Consider the following 22,874-nt stretch of genomic DNA (forward strand, 5'->3'; position numbering starts at 1 on the left):
CCCGCCCGTGCTGCCCCTCGCCCCCGCGCCGAGCTGTGCTGGTGCTGTTCTCGGCCTCCTGCCACCCGCCTCGGGTGTCGCTGCCCGCCGCCCTCCCTCTCCCCTCGGATTCCTCCCTCGCCCGGTACCCGCGCAGGTATCTGTCTTCCCTCTGGCTTAGGAGCACCAGCTCTCGGGTATAAACCTCACCTTCCTTCCCTGCTCTCACTTCTGTGCTTTCACTCAGGCCATCTTTGTTGTATCTTACCTAGGCAACTCCTTGGCTTTTCTTTTCTGTGGTCCCTGAGCCTGTCAGTAATGACTACGTTGTCTCCGCAGTAGTTTTTCCTGCTGGCTACTTCCCTCCTGCTAGAATAACATTTCTTGCTTTTCTGAGCTCCTGAGTGGCTCTGGCACAGCCTTAAAATAAGGTTTGGTGTTGTTCAGTTAATGTTCAGGCCTCCTCATTCTTCCAGTATTTTAAGTGCGCCTCTTTCTTTGATTTGGCACATTCTTTGATTGAAGATGTCACAATCTAGCCTGAAATATTCCTGAGAGAGAACGCTTTTCTTAAGAGCTTCAGCAGCAGGCCCAGATGGTTTAGATACTTTATTGATAAGAAAATGTGTGTGTCTTTACTTTGTATTTAGAAGGTGGGTCTTGGAGAACTGTTTTGTTGCTATAGTTATTCCTGTCCCAAGTAGAAAATCCATTTCTAAAAAGTGTTAAAGAAATGTAAAAGATTAGGACTGAGAAAGGAAAGAATGTTCAGTGAGTAATACTAATGCCTGAGTTACCTATGGCATCAGGGGTTTACCATGACTGCATACTTCCCATGGAATTGGGGGTGGTTTCGAAGTTACAGATATTAAAACTGCTTCTGCATTTTCCTCTGACATGAAAAGACTTCATAAATTAATATTTTTTTTTCTGCAAAATTGCAACTAAATCAATAAAGCAATGCTTTGGGTTTCTAGTTGTGTAAGGAACAAAGGTTCATTAAGGGGCTTTGCTTGCAGAGGCTAACCGCTGGAGCTGTCTGTATTTAGCTGTCTGCAAGAGTTAGCTCAGAGAGAGGATGTTTCTTGTTACTCCTCATCTGCATTTTGTAGTTTAAGAGACTTTCATCTGTGGTGTTGCAAACAATAGTTTCATCTTTGCAGAGTGTTAGCTTGTATTATCTCTCATGGGTATGAAGTGCTTTGATGTTATAATTGAAAATACAACTGGTTGTGGATAGCAGAGGAACGTTTGGTTAGAGATCAGTAGCCCTAGAGGAATACTGTGTTAGTGTGTGATGATGTTATCTTCAAAATGAAATCATTGTAGTTATGAGTTTACATAAAGGTAACTTAAAGTTTGTTAATCTAGGTGTGGAGTAAGGAGATTAAGTTTAATTTTGTTAAACGGCTCTTAGTTTTTGGTTTTTTTTTTTTGCATTTGGAAGCTCAATTTTTTCCTTTAATTGTTCTCAACTCAGAATTGCAGGCAGCTAACACAGAACTGATGAAATACTTTATTTTTCCAGATTTCTTATTTTATGAAATTCAATGGTTGCGTTCTACTTTTGTGCAGTATTTGAGCACAGTTTCATAACTGCAAAAGAATTGTCAAATGAACTGTAACAACCCAACGTGTTTGAAAATCTGTTCTTTTTAATTGAAAACTGAAGTTAGTAGTCCCAACCATTCATGTATATTTAATTTATAGTCTATTGCTGTACTAGTCTCAACAAGACCAAAGACTAAACAGTTATTCATGTGCAATCAAGGTGCAAGAGAGCTTAGTGCCTGCTTGGCTGGCCCTCTGGCCTGTGGAGCACATGGAAGTGGCCGATGGCTGTGCCGGTTTGGCTGTGGGATGTGCATGCTGCTGGAGAAGTCCAGGTGCAGGGTTCTTAACTGCCACTGCCTACAGAGACCCTATGTTGTCTGGTACCGGTGGTCTTGTCAGCATCACTGCTGTGTACACCGAGCCCTTCCTCTTTTTAAAATCCTCATGACATTTTGCATAACTGAAGACTCTGTTCTTGAGCTGGTTTGCTGTGCAGTGGGTGAGTAAGGAGGTCATGTTGACAAACAGTTTAACCACAAGACCAAATTGTAGTTATGACATGAAATAGGATTATAATATCTATGTATGCTCCTTTTAATACCAGGATATACTCCTGAAGTTTGTTGAGAACCTGTGGATAAGAGACAAAAAAAGGAGGTGGGAGGGGGAAGAGAAAACTCTTAGTTATCTGTGAGTTTAAATCCTATTTTCTTAAGTCCTAAGACACTTAATGCAAAACTCTTACAGTCATTTTGTTTGCAGATTATTTTTTTGTAAGTACTGTGAAGAACTTTCTGTTGACCTTTAGACAAGCTTAGTGCTTTGTATTTCACTGGGTCCACAAAGTTTTAATATGTTTATGTGTTAATATCTATTTCTGCTGCATCATGAAGCTAGGCAAATGGGCAGATCCAGGTGTGGTGTAGGATGTGGAAGCAATGCGAAATACACTGGGTCTGCAAGAGCTGGGTACAACTATCTTGTTGCAATGCTTTCAGCTAAGTAATGCTGCTCTTGAATGACCATATATTTGTGTTAACCACAGAGCACATACCCACTTCATGAGACATAACAAATACACATAAATGGCTGATCAGCATGCTGTGTGGGTGAATTGCATGTTCTGGAAAATAATGTAGAGATCTGCCATCTGATCAGTTCTTAGGACACCAGCACAGGTTAATTCCATTACTGGAAAAGTGTTTTTTTGCATTTGGTTAGAAAATGGAAGTAATTTTCAAGGCTGAGCAGAACTAATAAATTGAGTTTCGAACATGAAGTAATGATATTTATATCGTGCTTTATACTAGTAATAAAATGGAGGAAAATTAAGATTGCAATGTGAAACTGCTTTTAATTAAAGCTGTGTATTTGGATGGGAGTCCCTTCTTTGTGTCTTTGCTATAACTAATGCAGAGGAACTGCTCATCCTGTTGTTAGGCCTAGGTTTCCACATGTGTTTGAATTTATGGTAACATGAGTCACTGACATATAAGTTTAAGTGATATTTCCATGAAACATTTCCCTGTGCGGCTTGTTTGTAAGGCTTTGTTTATCAAGGCTGTGAAGAATGCGTCTCTCCAGTAGATGGAGTGTGATCTACGCGGAAACACAGAGGTTACCTGGCTTCCTGCCCTTCTGATTCTGAACTTACAGGCTCAGCACTGATATGGTAGTTATTTCTTGCCGGAATATTTCTGTCTTCAACGATTTGTATCTAATTCCTGTAACACTGAGGCAATGGTTTTATTTGACATTAATTTGATATTAAGTAGCCTGCTTAAAATCTCAAGTGGACGGTAAATTATTTGGCGCCCTTGTTGTGTTTGTCGTTTGAGCTATGGAGGTGGAATATGAATATATTTTGCAGGCTAGCACACTGCTTTATCTTATAAGCTCATTTGTATAAAATAAAGATTCATAAGTGTGTTACAAAAACGTGATCTTAAACAGTAGCTTTTGCTTCCAACTTAATAATTAACTTGGAATGAGTTAATGGTTCGTGTCCCAGTATGTGGCCTTGAAATTAAAACTAATGCTGTTCCACTGCTGCCACTGCTGGAGGCAGATCTTATGTTCGCGCAAATTCCATGTGTCATTTTACATCAATTTGTACAGATTGAAAAAAAGCCACAAGTCATTAGAAAAAATAAGTTATTCTGAGTTATTTTAAACTGTCTTCTTCGCTCTTCTGTTGTATTCTGCAGTGAGGAAGATGATGACTTTCAATATGTGGATCATGACTATGAAGTGCCACAGCAAAAAGGTTTGAAGAAGATATGTAACAGGGTGAAATGGACACGTGATGAGGTAATGCTTTTTTTTTTTTTGCCTTTAGTTTCATTCCTGTATGATACGGGTAGCACATGAAATATGTTATTGTTTAGTGTTGTGTTGAGATAGCATGTAACATTTACCGGCTGAGGTTATGTCTTAACAGGATGAAAGGCTAAAGAAGCTGGTGGAACAAAATGGTACAGATGATTGGGCTTTCATTGCTAGTCATCTACAAGTAAGTTGAATCTCTGTTTCAGATAAGTGCTGTGTTAATATTTATTTGCTTTGATCAGATGTCTAGTTTGGAAATGAGGTGAAATAGAAATTGGAAACACATAAGAGTAAAAAAAAAAAGTATTTTAAAGGATGCTTGTAAATTGGACTTGAGATCTAGCTCAGACCTTGGAGAACCTTATCAGCTCAGGCTGGGGCTTAAGTGATAGTCTGAAGTGATGAAAAATGATGCCTTCTGTCCACGCTTGCTATTTGTTTTAATTCTGGAATATATTCCTGCTTGCTATTGGTTTCATCACTTGTGGTAGTTACATACGCAGTTTACAGGTTGCTTCTAAAGCAGTTAGGAGAGTGGGTTGCATCTGAAACATTGCTTGAAAGGAGCAGGATCAATTTCTCAAGTGCCTTAGGTTTTTTTGTTTTGATGTTTGTTAGGTTGGTTTTTTTTGTTTGTTTTTTTTTGTTTTTTTTTTTACAGTGATATCTGCTTCCCTAACATGTAAATCTTTCCGACCAATGATATCTTCATTTTCTATGAATGGAACCTTTGCGGGTTTCTTGGGAGTGTCCTACTGATACTTAAAATTTCTTGTTTTGTTCCAGTGGTCAGGTGGAATGAGTAAAGGAGCTGTTGGTTCAAACATTAAATGACTCTTCAGCTGTACGAGCTGCAATGGTAGAAAATACTTACAACTAGAGTCAATGATGTTTGTTTCTTTTCTGATTAAACGTTATAAAATGCCTACTGTAAAACCATGGCTAGAATCTAAGGCTGGAAATAATTACCTAGAAGTGGTATTGAATATTGAAATGTTAGAGATACCTCTGCCCCTGCCTTTGGGATTCTTATATCGAGTGAGATGATACGGTTGTATGAAATTCCTGTGTAACTAGGTAAAAATAGACTTGAATTCTATTGTCTCTGCCAGGAAATGATGATGTTTTGTTACAAAACTCTTGTTGCTTTTAATCATGCAGTGTCTACTTGTGATTAACTTGAAGGTACTGTGGTCAATGTAATTTTGGCTGTAACAGTGTTTCGGGTGTTTTTTTCTCATCTTGCAGACTGCTGCTTGTTTAACTTCCATCTTAGCATGGTAACGCCTTTACTTGGTAGACAAGCCCAGCAAAACCTCTAAATCGGTACCTGCTATCCAGCATCTCGCACTGAAGAGAGTAAATAATCATGTCCCAGTGTTATAAAAGGTGTAGTAGTATGCTGTGCTGGGGCAGGCTCTTATCTGCATATTTCTAAGAATTGGACGAACTACCCTGAGAGTCCCACTTTCCTGCAGACAGTTTTTAGGAGGCTGAGTGAAAGCTCACTTCTCTTTCATAACTAGGAACAATATTTCAAAAGATCCTTAGTGAAACTGTAGAAAAGCACCATCTGTCCTGAGCAGAAAAAGCAATGTTTAATTAGTATGTGTTAGCTAAACTTGATATAAATCTGTTTTCCTTAATGCTGTAGTAAAGAGCTGAGAATATATTCATTTGAGACTTAGAAAAAAAGTTTGTTTTTAAATAAAAAGTATTTCCTTTAAAAATTTATTTCCTTGCATAGGTTATAGGTAATGTCAAAATCATGTCAATCACATAAAGTTCAGAGAAGGTGTGGAGTCATGAGGACAAAAATAATACTAGGTTTAGAGCTTTGTGCAAGGCTGTTTTTTTCTGGAGAAGAGTATTTTTAAGCAAATGGAAGAAGAAATAATAAGGGAGAATTTAACTGTTATACTTAGAACGAAGGTCAGAATAAGTCTTTTGATTTGAAATAAGCTAATAATTCTGGCTAGCTAATATTTACAGTTTTATGTGTTCAAGAGTTTAACACCTACACCGGTCTTCTAAAACTATTTCAGAATCGTTCAGATTTTCAGTGCCAGCATCGATGGCAGAAGGTATTAAACCCAGAATTGATTAAAGGTCCCTGGACTAAAGAAGAAGATCAGAGGGTAATGAAAACTAATTGATACTCTTTTACTGTAATGAAGTTGGCACACGACTGCTAAGAATGTGTACTTTTTCTTAGGTTTCATCCCCCAAAAGATGATGTTATCTAGGTATAAGATTCATCAGACATTATGCTGTATGAGAAAGAAAAAAAACCGCAGCTGCTTTTAAGTAGATGGAATGTCTGGTCTGCTCAAGTGTTTTATTTCCCTTTGCTCAGATTGCTAACTGGACTACTTTAGCTTACCAAGTAGAGGAGCTCTCTTTACAGCACTGAAGATCAAAGGTCTCACATTTTTTTGTTCCTCAAACCCAACAGATTTAAAGGGGTTGGTAATAAGGGAAATTATTTCATACTGTACTGTTAAAGAAGCTAGCAATGGTGTTTTATCCCCCTTTTCACCATCTCTGTTAGTCCGCGCTGCAGTTTTTTGCCTGCAAAACCTGGACTGCCCTGTAGGGAGGTGCACATAGAGTTTTCACATATATTTCAAATCGACCACTTATTCCCACTGTTTTAAAAACTGTTTTAACATGTTTAATATCAGTGTTTGTCAACTTGTGAATATGGCCTTCCTAATCTATTTTTTTACAGTTCTCATCAGACTTCTAAGAAAAAGATTCAAATTTGTAAGACATGTAGAAATGGGATGAAGTTTGGGAGTAGAGGTGTGGTTTTTTCCTCGTACGTATGTTGTTGAAAAAAGTCAAACAAGGCATCTTTACCAGCTTCTTTTTTTGATCTTTCCTAGTGTCAGTTTATGCAGTGGGTGACAGAAGGAAACTTCAAAATGATTGTTTTCATCAGTTTATACTTATATTCTAAACACAGTGAATTTGGAGTTAACAAGCAATTTTTTGATTTCTTGAAAATAATTTTTAAAACCCCAAGTCACTGTCTGCCTCCTTAGGCCTAGTGTCTTATCAAGTTGACTGTTATAATCCTAATCTAAAATATGTGTTTATCAGTGTTCTCAGTCTTTGATGAGGAAAATTAGGATTTGGAGTTATAACATGCTTTTATCTGTGTTCCAGGTTATTGAATTAGTTCAGAAGTATGGTCCAAAGCGCTGGTCTCTAATTGCAAAACACCTGAAAGGAAGAATAGGCAAGCAATGCAGAGAGAGATGGCATAACCATCTCAATCCTGAAGTAAAAAAGTCTTCGTGGACTGAAGAAGAGGACAGAATAATCTATGAAGCTCACAAGCGTTTGGGAAACCGATGGGCTGAAATAGCAAAACTTCTTCCTGGAAGGTGCTTTTCAACTCTATCTGTGTTAAATATTGGAATATGGAAGGCAGTCATTGCACAACTCTTTCCAATGTAATCTGTTAGTCAGGGAGCATCTGTTGAAACTTACATCACAACATCTTTATCTTGATAGATGCTGAAATTTTTTTTAAGATCTTTTGCATTTGATTATGTATTATTAAAAAGCCATAAAACCAATAAAAGACCTCTAAAACTCTGCAGGTTCCTTCAAAAATCCTCCTGTTCCTTTAGGAAAGAAAAAAACAAACTGTAGTAGAGCTGAAGAGTAACTGCAAGTAATAGTGGAAGAATGTCTTAACATCCTATGACTTGATATCAAAGTGCCTTCATTAATATGCATTTGGGGGTGGCTGTCTTTTTGGTTTAAGATCAGAAATTATTTTTTAATTTATTTTTGTCGAATGCTTCTTGTTAAACAGGACACTGAAAAAAAATGATCTTAGTAACCTTCAGTATTCCAGGCTTACGAGTCATGTGTTGCAAAGCTAGTTGGTTACTATGTAGTCTCTAAGTTAAGAATGAATTGTATGCATTGTTTTCTTTATCTTTGTTTCACGTATGATTCCCAACATATGCTTGCGGAAAACAAAATTTTAGTGTATAAAGAGTTTAATGAAATAAATTTTTTTACCTTGTACCGTTAATTGAAATTCAGTGTTAAGCTCTCCCTCTCTGAATTTAGTCTGGGTTCAGGAGGTGACTCTCTAGCTGTGCCTAAGGAATGTCAGCACTTGTTATGTTGGGAGGATGAGTCCGTAAAGGTGTGTGTTTAAAAATTTGACATTTTGGTTAAGTACACAATCCATGAATCACAGGAAATCCTTTGGAGGAATGGGAAGGGAATAGGTTGCATCTTAATAGGATTTTGGAGAGGAAAGATGGTTTTGTAAGGACAGAGGCATTCCTAATTAACTAACTTATTTGTTGGAAATAAATCCAAGATGAGATTCTTAGGTAAAGATTGGGTCCTAGACTTAGATTTGTAAAGAATCTAACACTACTGGGATGAAAAAGAGGGATACTTCTTTCAGTTGAGCTGAAATGAAGAATGGGACTTAAAGCAATTTTTATTTTTGTGTACTTCATGCTAAGGCTAGTAATAATATTGCTAGTATTTTAGACTGCAATGCATTAAAACTCTATTCTTGCCTTAATGCCTGTCTAGTGTTAAAAGTTATTTCAACCTGCTTGTCAAACTGCAGGCGTTTTCTTTCCAAGGGGAGTGACAGTGGGTACTGGTCTTCTGCCATGCCTGCTTTCCTCACACAAGATCAAGGGCACCCAAGAGGAAGTGGTATGTTCTTCCATAAAGCTGCATATAAAACTTGGAGCTGGGAATGCAGGCTTTTTTTTTTTTTTTTTTTTTTTTTTTTTTTTTTTTTTTTAGAAGGGACATCTTCCGGTGGCAAACACTACCCACAGTGTCCTTAGTATACTGTGGGACAGTAGGGTGATTGCCTTAGCTTCATGTTCTGCAAACTGGTAGCAGAGAGTAAATAATGTAGTGACAGACAACACATGGTTGTTCCAAGTATCCAAGAAAAAAGGTTCTCACCCATGCTAATAGCCAGAACCAAGGTTTTCTGTTTTGCTACTTTTAGTTTTCTGCAGACATGAAGTTCAGTAGAAGGAAGTTTTGAAAAGAGTAGCTTTCTAGTTATTCTGCCAAAACCCCACTGATAATAGAACTTTCAGTCCAAGCTGCTGGAGCTTTCTGGATTTGTGGCTTCAGATTAACCTACTGTACAAACCCTGTAAATGATGCCATATTAAAGTTTGAGATATGGAAACGAGCCACTCTTGTGCACTTTCATTTTAGGACTGATAATTCAATTAAAAATCACTGGAATTCAACAATGCGAAGAAAGGTGGAACAAGAAGGGTATTTACAAGATGTTATAAAGTCTGAAAGAGCTAGTTCATCCACACTTCAGCCCCAACCTTGTCTGACTATGGAACACTCGCACACTCAGAATCAATATTACATACCTGTTCAGACACATGTAAGTTCAAAATCCGGAATTAGTGTTTCCCAGTTTCAAATAGTTTATTTGGTTTGGAATTGAGAAATTTGAAAGAATGGAGATCTGTTGAGTATTTTTGTGATATTGTGGTAACTTAGGATTTGTAAACCATAATAAATAGCGTATGTACAATAAACTAGAGATAATTTTGTAGCCTCCTTTTCTTTAGGGTTTGTAAAATGATTTATGTCTTTTTAGATTCCAGCATACCAGTATGCCTCACCAGAAGGCAGCTGTCTAGAACATGCTTCAGCTTCTTCCAACTTAGTTCAGGTAAATCACTAATGTGCATTGTAAATGAAGAGTATGTACTGTGTGTTATGCTGTAAAACAAAGAGTTTAAAAACCTGTAACTTCAACATATCTTTCTTTGTCATTCGCCTAAATTTATGTAAAGTGCTCCTCTGTAAGTAGGCTTGCTAGCTTAATTTGTAGTTCTAGGTAGGAAAAAAGGAGCTGTCTTTGTACATCCCAGAAATCCAATGGTTGTGCTTATTTCTGACAGAAGCATGGCTTAAAACATTATGACCTGTTAGGATTGCCTAGTTTCTGAGGGACTTAAAGACAAGATTTTACTACTTCATGTATGTAATAAATATGACCCTATCTGAAAGACTCAGTTAAAATAACTTACTGTGACTTAATAACTGTGCATTTTTGTTCTGATAAACTTCTGTCAGTGTGTTGAAGATGCTCTTCTGCAACATTCTAAATGCTGAAGTACTGAGAAACTTTAAAACAAACAAAAAATGATATATTAATTTCCTTTTGCTCCTTTGAGCTCACCTGGAATGTATCTGAAATTCCTCATGTGTTGCAGACTGAATGTAGATGTTGGTTCGGCGTATGACTTCCTGGAATAATTTTTGTTACTAATTTGACATTATTAAAAATTTATTTTGACACAGGGAATAGTACATAGTTTGTTTGTACTAGATGTGTTAAAGGCATTCTGCAGAACTCTGTACCTAACCTTAAGTTTCCCTGTGGAGGTCATCTGTTTCATGTTGCGTTTTCTTGCCTGATCTCAGTGTAAGAATACAAGTCATGACAAAGCCTCCTATATGGCCTTTGACATTCTGGATTTCCCTTGGCAGATACTTTCTGCTCCTTGAAGTCCTCCCTAAACTGAGGCGTATAACTAGTTTTGAAACTCATGGCATATATCCTCACCTACCTATATTTATAGCAATAGTAGAAAGTTTTAAGGAGGTTAAAAACAAACCAACCAACACCAATTAGTTAATTTTCTTTTCTGATCCTCATGGTGGGATTGTTTATGTAGACACTGTCAGTAAATGCTGACTTGAAACACTTTCTTGCACAGTTAGTGAAGATAAATAACTAAAAATTCTTGAAAGCACATGAAAACACGAACACATCTACCAAGGTGCCAAAATTGTTGTTTCTATTAAAGACAGAAATTAGTGACTTTTGCTTAACAAGTGCTACAGCATACTGAGCATTTACAGGCTGTATTATAAATGGCCTGTAAATTAAAATATTAGCTTGTATACCACTTTAAGATGGGATCCATCTCCTGGTAATTGCTGGAGTAGTTTTGCTTGCGAGTAGTGACTACTGTATTACAAAATATGATGCAGCTTGAACAACTTTGTTCCTGCTATGTGTGGATTTCTGTTAAAAGTATAGCTGTGTTATAATGTAGAATCTTTACTGGGGAGGGATGGTGGAGGTGGAAGATAGTAAATGGCTTCTTTCTTAAATTTTTCAGCAGTCATTTGTTGATGATGATCCTGATAAAGAAAAGAAAATAAAGGAACTTGAATTGCTACTTATGTCAGCAGAGAATGAAATCAGAAGAAAACGAATGCCTCCAGTAAGGACTGTAAATTTCTGTAAATATTTTAATATGCTTTACTGAGATTGATCCTCAGCAATTTAGTAGTAGATGTTTGGGTTTGTCTGGTGTTTTTTCACGTGACCTTCTAAAAATCAAACCTATGGCTTTTGGGTTGTAAAACAAAGTCTATTTATTAGAATTGAGACAAATTATTTTTAGTGCAGTTTTCTAAACTGTGAAAACAGCAGAAATATGACCTGCAATTTGGCAGTTGTTTCTAAGACACAGGATTTTAATCCTCTTCAAGAGACAGCAAATTTGTTGATATCACCACCATTCAGTTTTCTAGATCAGTGATGTCGATGATCTGTTCAACAGAGAAAGGTGAAAAACACATAGGTTTTGCCCTATTTGATTTCAAAATGTCCTATAGATTACATTTTTATCAAACTTCTTGTGGGTGCTTGTAATACTTAATATACACATTTGGACATCACAAACAGTATATAAATTTGCACTGTACAAAATTTACATGTGCTTCAGTGGAATGAGGGAGACTTGCAGATGGCAATCACTTGTTTCCTCAAGAACAAAGGGCTGTCAACAACATCAAACACCTAACCAACCCAACCATATTCATCACGACTTTAGATTACAAGTAAACTTCCAGTTTTTGTGGAGGAGCTATTCCTGGCATTCTTTTGAAACAGCACAACCTTCTGCTTATCTAGTGCAATCTCCTTTTCTTCTAGATTTCCAGTGAAAACTAAAATCTGTTTGTTGAATACTAAGCAGTATACTGAAATAGGATTATTTAGAAGTTTAGTAGATTATTATTTAGAAGTTAAGTAAACTACCAATGCAGAATCTGCGTTTAAAAAAAAATCAGATCAAACAAGAAGTATTTAACATTCTAGAAATAGTTTCTAATCTTAAAATGTACCTGTGTTCTGAAGTGAAGATGACTTCGTAATATACTGATGTTCAGGAACACAGGAAACTTGCATCAGAGATGGCTTCCAATACAACCTATAATTATCTAAGTTATAAGCATGTATAAGATATGAAAGAGAGGTAAGATAAAAATCTTACACAACTTGAGAATGTGGAGTACATTAATGTAAGGAGAAGACTAACTGCATTAATGCAAACAGATGATTAGTGTTTGAAAAAGCAAAAATTAATAGTTATGCTTAGTCTTTCCGCACACTACTTTTTTTTTTCCTCCCTGTGGTCACATAATTGACTCCTTTCAACTTCTAAGTTGAATAAGAACAATGTGTTTCTTCATACTTCTTAGCAAGCTGTAAACTTACCTTGTTGGACTGGAAGTTTTGTCACGGATGATTGTGTGTCTAATACACTAAATAGCCTTGGGGAACAAACAAGTGAGTTCTACAGCATGGATGAGACCCGCGTCACCTCTGTTCATCAGAATTCACCACCTAAGTATTTGGCTGTGGAAGCAAATACAATGTTATCATCTCTACAAACTATTCCAGAATTTGCAGAGACACTAGACCTTATTGAATCTGTAAGTCTGTATTTATTCTAAAAAATGTTTATTTGTGAACATCAACTTACACAATATGTGTAAAATGCTCTTAAAATTACCTTATTCTTTATTTTTCTATAGTTTCACCCATACTGAGTGATTTGTTTTACTGCCTTTTTTAAAAGAATTGAGTTTTAAAATATTCGGTGTTTTAGAATTGTGTGAAAGATACAGGGAGAATAATTCAGCATATGGCTTCTGGAGATAGAGAGCTGTTAGATTGGCTTGGACATTGTAAAATAACCTTGCGTAATCCTGTTACTGTTTGAGTGTTTTGTATCTTGCCTCATAGGATCCTATAGTGTGGAGTGATGTCACCAGTTTTGAGCTTTCAGAGGCTGTTGCATCTCCTGTCAAGCCAGCTCCAGTGAAACTAATGAGGATTCAACACAATGAAGGGGCTGCTGAGTGCCAGTATAATGTCAGTGTTGTGCTTGATGGCAAAAAACACAGTAGCATCAGTGGTGAGGAAGAAGCAGTTATTCCAACAACACCAAACGTAACTAAATTCAGCACTCCACCTACTATCCTAAGAAAGAAAAAGAGATTCCGTGTTGGGCAATTACCAGTTAATGAACTGAATGATGGCGTGTGTAATGACGCCATCAATGTTGCACTAAAGCATACACCAGTGAAAACACTACCATTTTCTCCATCCCAGGTAAGTTTATTTTTAAATATGGCTAAACTATGAAGACTACATTGGGTGGATTATAAATTACAAGTGCTTTCTTCCCTAGTCGTACATTGTAGCCTAAACAATATGTCCAAAAACTTCTTAAAACATACACATAAGGGTAGATATATTACAAAGAAATTGCTAAATAATCTGTTTCCTCTGTTTTGAAGACTAACTGGTGCAGGAAGGGGACAGTGACTTAAGTCTCAACTCACACTTTCTCATGCAAATAATTGTTGATGTAGAGATCTATTGTCTCTGTGACCTAGTTAAGGATTAGGGATTTTAATGAGACAGTCAAGGTTTCAGTGATAAATATCACAAATGTCTTGGAGTACAGGTCAAGATCAGTTTATTGGGGTTTGTCAGTAAAAGCCCTTCAGATATATACATGTAATTTTTATTTACTGCCCAGTACAGGGGTGAAGTTTTGTTCTTTAAAGTTCCTTACTTTATTTATTTTTTTTTTCTCTTGCACTTAGTTTTTCAACACTTGCTCTGGAAATGAACAATTTAACCTTGAAAATCCTGCATTTACATCAACTCCAATCTGTGGGCAGAAGGTTCTTATTACGACTCCTCTACACAAGGAAATGACACCAAAAGATCAAAAGGAAAATGTGGGGTAGGATCATTACGTTAAACATCTCGTGATGTTGCTCAAATAAAACAAAGATTTTCTAAAAATTTAGAAATTAGTCTACCTGTATGCATGCTGTGAATGAGTTTCAAAACCCCTAACACTTAAAACTTGCGTACAAACAAGCTGTCTTCCTGTTTTTAACTTAACAGAAAGTGACTTGTACTGAGTTAAAATTTTTCCTTTTTTACAATACTGAACAAAGTCCAATTAAAGTTTAATATACCGGGGTTAATGCTATGGTGATCTTAATATGTTCAGATTCATGGTGGTGATATCTGTTGTGTAAATTAAAAATTAAATTTTATTAAATTACTGTTGATAAAGTAAAATATTAAAATGCATATATGAACACTTTTCTATGCTTGAATAGTTTTAGAACTCCCACAATTAGAAGATCTTTTGTGGGTTCAACACCAAGGACGCCAACTCCTTTCAAAAATGCTTTGGCTGCTCAGGAAAAAAAGTATGGTCCCCTCAAACTTATGGTATGTGATAACATTGTTTATTATTTTCTTTGTTAATGTCTAAATGTCCTCTTGTTTTTGAGATATTGTAAGCCTCAGCATGATTTTAGAAAGCGTTTGTAACAATGTGTTGTTTCAGTGACATTCCATATTGTCTGAGAGAACAGCTAGAATCTGAATAAGAAGTGTTTCGGATTTTGTATGTTAGAATAGTATCCTTCAGCGTAGCATGGAGGCATTGTCTTTTTGAATGGTATTTGGTGCATATAATAATTTGATCTGTAGTAATAGTAAATGCATTGGTTCCACATTTGTGAGTTGTTTTAAATTTGTGTAGCCTTGCTAACACTGTACCTCTTATGAGGTGGTAACATCGTTGTCTGAGATTTTGATTTTAATACTTTCTGCTTTTTCAAAATAAAAACTGTAAGTGAGAGAGTGAATGGAGTGTAGGTCCTCCAACTGGATAATCTAGTAAGAGCAAGCTGGTGCCGATGAGTGTGACTGTTATTTTAAGCAACTTTGACATTTGACTAAAAACTATATTATCTTGGAATCCTCTGCATATGTAAAAGCTGAGTTATTTTCTAGTTTTGGTTCTTCTACAGTGCTAGGACTGAAACTAGATGTTTACCACAGCATGCTAGTATTCTGAGAACTTTTTTGATGGGAAGGTGTTTGGAAGTGTTTTCTCCTTCCTAGGGGCTTACTTGAGTGACATCTACAATTTTCTTCATCCTAAAAACCAAAATCTTAGTATAGCAATTCATGATTCCCTCTGATTCTTCTGGCTATCAGAGAAGAATTTTTTTTTTTTGACTGTGGATAATATTACTTTGTTTATTTGTTTGTTCCAAATGAATTCAGTTTTTGCTCTCTTCCTAGCCTAGCTAAGGTATGTTAATGCATAATAACTTTTGGAATTCACGAGACATATGCTTTTCAAGTTCTGAAAAAATTCCAGCTGATATATATTGACTACTACTTTTCTGCAGACACAGAAGGTAGCTCAGACTTTGCCACAGGGCTTGGCACCATCTGTGTTACCCTATAGATTCACAGTCTCTCACTATGCAAATGGAGTGGTTTGACATTCCTGTTTCTGTCCACTATTAACCTCCTGTTCAAAATCAAATTTTGAGGGCTTAAGGGAATTCTTCTCCTGTTGTTACACAAAGGAGCCATCTGTATGGCTTCTGTGAAATTCTGTACTTAGGACTACCAATGTCTTATTCAAAGATTTGTGTTAAGATTGATATAAATTCCATTCACAACAACGGTCGTACTTTTATAGTACAATTTTTTGGTATGTTTGTATGCATGTACATATACATATGTGTTCATGTATGTTTAGTATATATAAAGTATTTTTATCGCTTTTGTCAGTGAATAACCATTGCTAATAAATGCAAACAAGTAGTTTGCATGTCCTCTTCAATGCTGCCTTGCAATTTTTGAGGCACTGTGTGCATGTATATGTTTTATCTGGCTAGAAATAACATGGAGTAAAATGAATGAAAAAATCTGCATAGCCTTGAAATGTTGATTTGTAGTTGTTAACTACAATAGCTTAAATCCTTTTATCTGTTGCTATATTTTGCACGATCTCTTTTCTGGCCTACACTAGTTGAACATAGAATATGGTAAAAACCAGCAATTAAATAGACTTCCTGTATTTTCTCCTCTAATTTTAATTAACTTAGTCACAACCACTTGCCTTCTTGGAGGAAGACATTCGAGAAGTTTTGAAAGAGGAAACCGGAACAGATATATTTCTCAAGGAGGAAGATGACACTGTGTATAAAAGCTGCAAGCAGGAGGTAACATTACCATAATAATTTCAAATAGGAAATAGCTGCTTTTAAATAATATTTTACAATTTATCTCTGCAAAATGTTTCTTGCAGCACAACTCTTCTAAAAAAGTCAGAAAATCACTGGTCCTAGATCCATGGGAAAAAGAAGAGGTTGGTGCCCAGCTCTTCACAGAAGATAATAGTTTAGATGTACAGGCAAGTATTGAGCTATTGAAAAGCATCACTGACAGCAATATTAATATAGAACTGGCTATCTTTCATTCTATCAGCTAAAATAAAGTCTTTGGATTGAGGCTAGATTCATAGATCTAGAAAGTGAAAGTCGCCTTCTGTTTGAAATGCTACTTTAAGTACTTAAGCAACAGTTGGACATTGGGCTTGAATTCATGCATGAATTCTTCCTTTCAGGCCTTCAGAGCAGCACTGGTAAAGTGATGTGGATGCGTTGCAGATTTGCCCTTATAGCAAAGCTGCTTCCATGCAGGTTGCCTGTAAACTTTAGCATATATGGCAAACTGAAGCTCTCTGTAATACACCAGGAAGATGGCATTTGCCCCTGTGCTTTGCATGCTTGACAGTCTGGCAGACATGTTCTGAAGATACCTAATTGCATGTTAGGCAGCATGTTTTTCCTTTTCCCACTTCACATAGTAGGGGGATACTTTAAGAAATATCAAGCATGTAGAAGATGAGGTTTGTGGGCTTCCTCTGCCTGAAGGAATTTAAATACTTCTACCTCAACAACCAAGACATCAAGAGTTCAGAGATGGGGCTGTTTTGGTCCCTCATTCCTTTAAAAAATAGCCCAATATTTTTGCAGTTGAGTGATTGAATAGATTAATCTTTAGTCTTGTAGTTTGTAGCAAAACTTTATTCTAACCTAGTTCTTGAATTAATGTATGTGTATGTTTAATTCTGAAAGAATAAATGTCTGTGACTCTTGATCAGGTATAAAGCTATATTCATGAGGTGGGAGCCAAAGTCCTTAAAAAGAGCAGGTCCTTAAGTCATACCCCTGATTATTGTAGCTGGTTTTCTAAATTCCCTTCTTAAATGCCTGGTAGACTGTGCCAAGCCTAGGTGTCTGTCTGCTGGGTGTTGGGTTCTCTGCCACCTAGTGGAAATTCCCTGCTTCCCCAAGAACGTTATCTTAGGAGGAGCATTTCTGCAGCTGTTCAAAACAGAAACAAAATGTCCCGTGTTCTCTTAGTAATGTCTTGTTATGACATGGTATATTGTGCATCACTGATGTTCAGGTTATTAAGCTAAAACCAAGATACACTCTGATGTTGTGGTGTATTAAAGGCAGTGGAGTGGGAAAAAGAATTGCTTTTCCTCCATTTTAATGAGGGATGCTGGTGCAACAGGAACATTGGCTCTTAGCAGGAGAGATAGTGGTAGTACCTGATTTAAAAATTAAAAATGTACAAATCCTTATGTAGAAATTGTGTGTCCATGTGGTGGTAAGTTAGGAGTAAGGTCTGAGGTAGAATAAATATGTAAAGGTAGTTTAACACAGTTTAATGGGGGGGTTTTGTAAGTGAACAAGTACATATGCCACTGTTACTCTCATCTAATTTTGCTCTCTAAAATTGCGATACACCTTTCTTCTGCTTTGCTGTAGTGAAGCTGAATTAATTTCTTTATATTTCTATTAACATCAGCATATAAAACTCTTCTGAAATTATCAATGCAGTGCTTATTTCAGTTCTTAAAGCAATTCCTCTTCCTGATACTGATGTGATCTTATTTTTTTTACTCCAGTCTCTTCATGCTTACTTTCACAAAGGTTGTACTAGAAGTGAATTACAAGCTTTTTTCTTTAGAACTGTTCTGTAGTTACCACTTTATCAAGTCTTTCTCTTAACAAAATATAATCCACTGTAGCTTGGCTTTATATATGAAAGAAACTGTCTACTTGGTAATGCTGAAATCATGCTAGCAGCTACTTGTTTTACTGTGCTCAGTATTGACTATGAATCCCAGTATAGACCAGGCTAGTTCTTCATATACTCTTTTTTCTTCATTACTTTTTCTTTTTCAGATTCTTTCTGAGGGTCTTTCTTATAGTATTTGCTTTGTTTACATTTTGGCTTCTTTGATCACAGCAATTGAAGACTTTTTTTTTTTTTTTTTTGTAAATTAAATACTAATTATTGTTCCTGTTCCTTGCCCTCTTTTTGTCAATAGTCAGAAAATGCATATACCACATCTTTGTTAATGACACCATTGTTGGAAATACATGACAACAGATGCAACCTGACATCAGAAAACCAGGATACAAATCCAGCAGACAAAGCAAATGCAGTAATCAAGAAGAAACTGAATGCATGTGCTTCAAAAAATGTCAAAATGGAAAAAGCTCTTCAGGTCTGGATGCAAAGAATTCTGTTAGTTTTGTTAGGAGGTTAACAAAGGATTTCTTTCTGGTTTCTGTCTTGTACTAATGTCTAGAATTGTTCGATTCAGGGATCTAATTTCAGTCAGTGTTTCCATGATCTTTATTTCTTGTAAGTTGATCATTTGTCCACAAAGTGTTTATTCATATCTAAGTTCTTTAAATACAACCCTGATATTTCACTGAGCAGCCTCTAAGATTTAAATGTGGGGAAAAAAAAATCAGGATAGGATACACCTACAAAACAGGTGTGGGTACCCAAGTCCAGCAGTAAGAAAACTTGACTTGGTGCAAACTAAATCTTTACAAAACCTAAGCTTCTCAAATTCAGCTGGCGCTTACTTCATAATAAGCCCAGTGGGATTCATTAAGCAGAGTTCATCCACAGGTTCTGTTTGGCAATTGTTCTTGTAACATGCTTGTTCTTGTACATCAGTATATTTCCCATCCTGTTAAAACTGTGGAGAACCAAGTTTTTCCTCTGTGTGTGTCTTGACCACCAGGTTTAGGGAGAGATTCTCTTTGACCTGACTTGGTACTTGTTCCAGTTTGCCCCATTGGGAGTTAATGGATAAAGTTTTTGTGTCTTCTCAGAATATTTACAGCTCTGTATTTATTAAAAAAAAAAAAAAAGGTAGGGCACCTGGAGCCTCATCTTCCAGGTCCCACTTAGTTGCTTTAATGGTGATGTGTTTTTAAGTACAGAGACAACAGTATTACTTTCTGATCCTTTCTTATGAGAAGAAAGAACAAACCTCATTTAATTGTGATATGCCAAACAAAGAATTAACTGCTGTGAATAGCTGCAAAGGTGAATACATATCTCTCTCCCAGAACTATGCTCTCAAGACTGCTTAAAAGGGAGCTTAGTCATACAATACTCACAAATATTCTCACTGAACAATCTTTCTCTTTTTGCTCTTTCACCTGAGAAATTCCCTCTCAGTTTAGTGGCCTCTCTAATCCTGAGTCCCTTCCATGAATCAAGTCATGCTAAATTCATAGAGAAACTCAAATAGCTAATTTTCTCAGTGCATCTATATGTGGAACTGATCCTTTGGATCCGTTTCTAGCTCAATGTTGGAGGGAGAGAATCTTGCATTCTTCATTATGCTGTAGTCTGCTAGTCTCGGCTCCAATTTAGAGCAGCTACAAATCAGCTTGAGATTCAATAAATCATGTAAATGTGCAGGGTTTGCTTCATGGAAGAAGCAGAACTAGTGGCTCAATTATTCTTCCAGTTGTTATTTTTATTCCTAATTCCTTTGCCATTTCTAATATATTCCCCAAACATGTGACCGTTCTTACACAGCTGCCACTTCCGTTCAGTGAAGTCCTTCACAGTTTTCTTTTTCATCTGCCAAACCATTTTGCCTTCCTTGGTGTCTCCAGACAGCTGCCAATAATGTATTTTTTCTGCCTGTTGAAGTTAGCAGGTTTAAAGGGGAAGATATCCAAAGAGAAGATGACTTAACATCCCTTTTATGTATCAGTTGTTGAACTAGTCTCTTTTTAAGAGTTTTTCATTTTGTGTGTAAGAACTTAAAGCATAACACAGATGAACTGCTGGGGAGCTGGATTAAGGGGTGGAGAGGGAGCTTTGTGACAGGTTTTAGGTATCGTATTGTATTGTAGAACTGAATCCTTTTGAGTAAAATACAGTATTGCTAGACTTTGATAATTTCTTATTACTCTGAAAGGTTGTACAAGAATTGCTCAAGTATTTTAGTTGGTTAAAAGAATCTTTTTAACTGAATTTTATTTTATGCAGTCAAATTGTGAATGGGAAGCAGTTGTTTATGGAAAAACAGAAGACCAGCTTATCATGACTGAACAAGCAAGAAGATATCTGAGCACATACACAGCTACCAGCAGCACTTCAAGGGCTCTGATACTGTGATGGTCTCTGCAACTGACAAACATCTCCTTCCACTGAAACCGACGCAGTGTTGAAGACGATTCCAGCACAATACTTGTGAATTAATTCTTTACTTCGAGGCAGTCTGCCAAGGGAAACCTTAAAGCTACCTTAAAGCTTCCTTTCTTCTTTTGACTGACAAAGAACAAACGAAGCTCTCGTATTCTCTACAAAGGGATATTACAGACAGTACAAACACCCTAAAGTATGATAAAGAATAGTAAAATACATTGCAGTACTGACAACATACAGTTTTAGGTCTGTTTTTCATATTTATTCTTTTGACTTGCATTGCTTTTTTTCTGTTAATGCATTTTCAATATAGAGTAGGTTTATAGGTTCTTACTGGTTTCCAAATGAGCAACATACATGACTGAATGTGCTTTTGCTTATGTAGCATTTTTCTAGTATGTAAAGAAACACAATGGAAAGGAGTATAAAGGAAGGATAGAAAGTTGCACTACTAATTTTCTTGGTATGCTGCAAAACAATGAAATTAGCTACAGTGTTAAATATATTTATTTGCAAATGGTACTAGAAGTAGGTGGGGGGGTGAATTAGGTTTTAGTGTAAAGCATCAGTATTTTCTTCATAAATCTCAAAATGAGATGATTGTTGAATGTATTGTACAGTATGTAGGACCAGAAAATTTTGTAAATTGGAAAGGAGTCTGTTTTTATAATTTATTTTCATTTTAAAGCTTAAATGTAGATATTTATATGTATGCAGGTTGTCTAGAAGCCAATGTTGTTTCCTGTTAAAACAGCTAAAATGAAAAAAGGACAAGTTTAAAGTATGGAACAGCAGAAGAATTACAGTGGTGAAGTGTACAAATCTATACTGTATGTTACATCTACATAAAGATTGCACTATAACCCTTAAATCATGTTGGTCTACAAAAATAATTACAAGGTATACCTGTATTATACAGCAACTGTTCCTGTACCTTGTTTAAATATATTTAGAAAGGAATGGTGGGGTCCTATATGTGACCCAGGAGTACTTCATCCTGCATAGGAACTAAAAACGAATGCATTTTAATTTTTGTTTTCTTAAAAAAGAAACTTGGCACCTTGGATCTCAAAACAATTGTATCTGCACTTAAGTTTGACCATTATATACTTACTAAATGTCTGAAGAGCAAAGAGAGCATTCTTTTATTTATGAAAAACCTTTGTCCTTATTTAAAGGTATACAGGTCACAACAGTTGCTTTAGTTGCCTATTTTAGGTATTTGCACTTATGTCTTTTTTTTTTGAAGGAATGTTTTGATTTGCTTATGTTGTAGAGATTTTTATATAGTTAATTTTTAGCAAGTTATAATGGTGTGCTATCAACAAATACTGACAGGTAAATAGAATTGTACACTGTAGTTTTAGTTATTTATAATTCAGAACACTCTTCCTCTCCACTTCCGGGTGTGCTGCTACAGATAGTGGCAGAATCAGCTTGCTGCTATGAGAGATGGAAAGAGCGAGCATCATATGCACTGTATGTAAAATTAAAAAAGTGATGTCAGGTTCTCTAGTTAACTTTATGAGATCAACCAGTACTATGCAGAGGTGGAAAGTATTCCTATCACTTTAATATCAAAGATGGTAGAGAATAATTTATTAATGGAGAACTTAAATGGGATGAGTGGCACAAGGAAGGTAATGGGTTATTACACTTTTTTAAACATCTCAAAGCTTATACAATCCTTATTTTTAGGAGCTTTTGATATAAATATTTGCCTGGCTATGATAGTAGTAGGCATAAACATTTTTAGCAGTTTTTAATTCACATCAAAATTTTAAGGGGGGCGAGGGGAATCCTATATAAGCAAGGGGATCAGAAAATACCCATCATGCCAGGATTACTCCTCACCTATGAAAATTGAGAGGAGGCAATTGGAATTCTTGGCAGTACTAGATTTAAGTGTGTGTTACCCGAATGGATTTGACAGCAACATTTAATGCTGGAGACAGCATTCAATTCACAAAAAAATGAAATAAAACATTGAGAGAGAATGAATATCTAGAATCTGGATGGTATATTTCAGTATAAGTGACATCACCAAAACTGCCTATACCAAGTTTAAGCATAGCTTTATGGTAAGTAGTATTCATTTGTGTTGGTATTGGTTGGATCATTTAGTTAACTCCTACTTTGTTGCTTTAGCAGGAAGGTTTTAATCTTTCATATGTCAGGCATCTTTTATTACTTTTTGAATGTTGTGTGCATTTGCATTTCTTTCAGTTTATAAGTAGATTGTACATGCAGCAACCAAACTTGCATGAAACCTAAATACATATTATTCCAT

At 36.1% G+C, this 22,874-nt stretch overlaps 1 protein-coding gene across 1 annotated transcript; it reads left to right on the top strand.

The window, feature by feature from the left end:
* Nucleotides 1-1,028: 1,028 nt before the first annotated feature.
* On the top strand, nt 1,029-20,765 carry MYBL1 (v-myb avian myeloblastosis viral oncogene homolog-like 1; the record flags this gene model as incomplete). The annotated part of the gene is made up of 16 exons (XM_010086414.1): nt 1,029-1,059; nt 3,745-3,843; nt 3,974-4,045; nt 5,907-5,999; nt 7,033-7,253; nt 9,091-9,274; nt 9,494-9,568; nt 11,031-11,135; nt 12,400-12,633; nt 12,947-13,315; nt 13,816-13,958; nt 14,347-14,461; nt 16,144-16,260; nt 16,347-16,451; nt 18,447-18,626; nt 20,426-20,765. Coding segments are annotated over 16 exons (2,272 nt in total), but the record flags the coding sequence as incomplete, so codon positions are not given.
* Nucleotides 20,766-22,874: the final 2,109 nt, after the last annotated feature.

The sequence above is a fragment of the Pterocles gutturalis genome, unplaced genomic scaffold (assembly GCF_000699245.1).
Source record: "Pterocles gutturalis isolate BGI_N339 unplaced genomic scaffold, ASM69924v1 scaffold4336, whole genome shotgun sequence".
NCBI classification, from domain to species: domain Eukaryota; kingdom Metazoa; phylum Chordata; class Aves; order Pterocliformes; family Pteroclidae; genus Pterocles; species Pterocles gutturalis.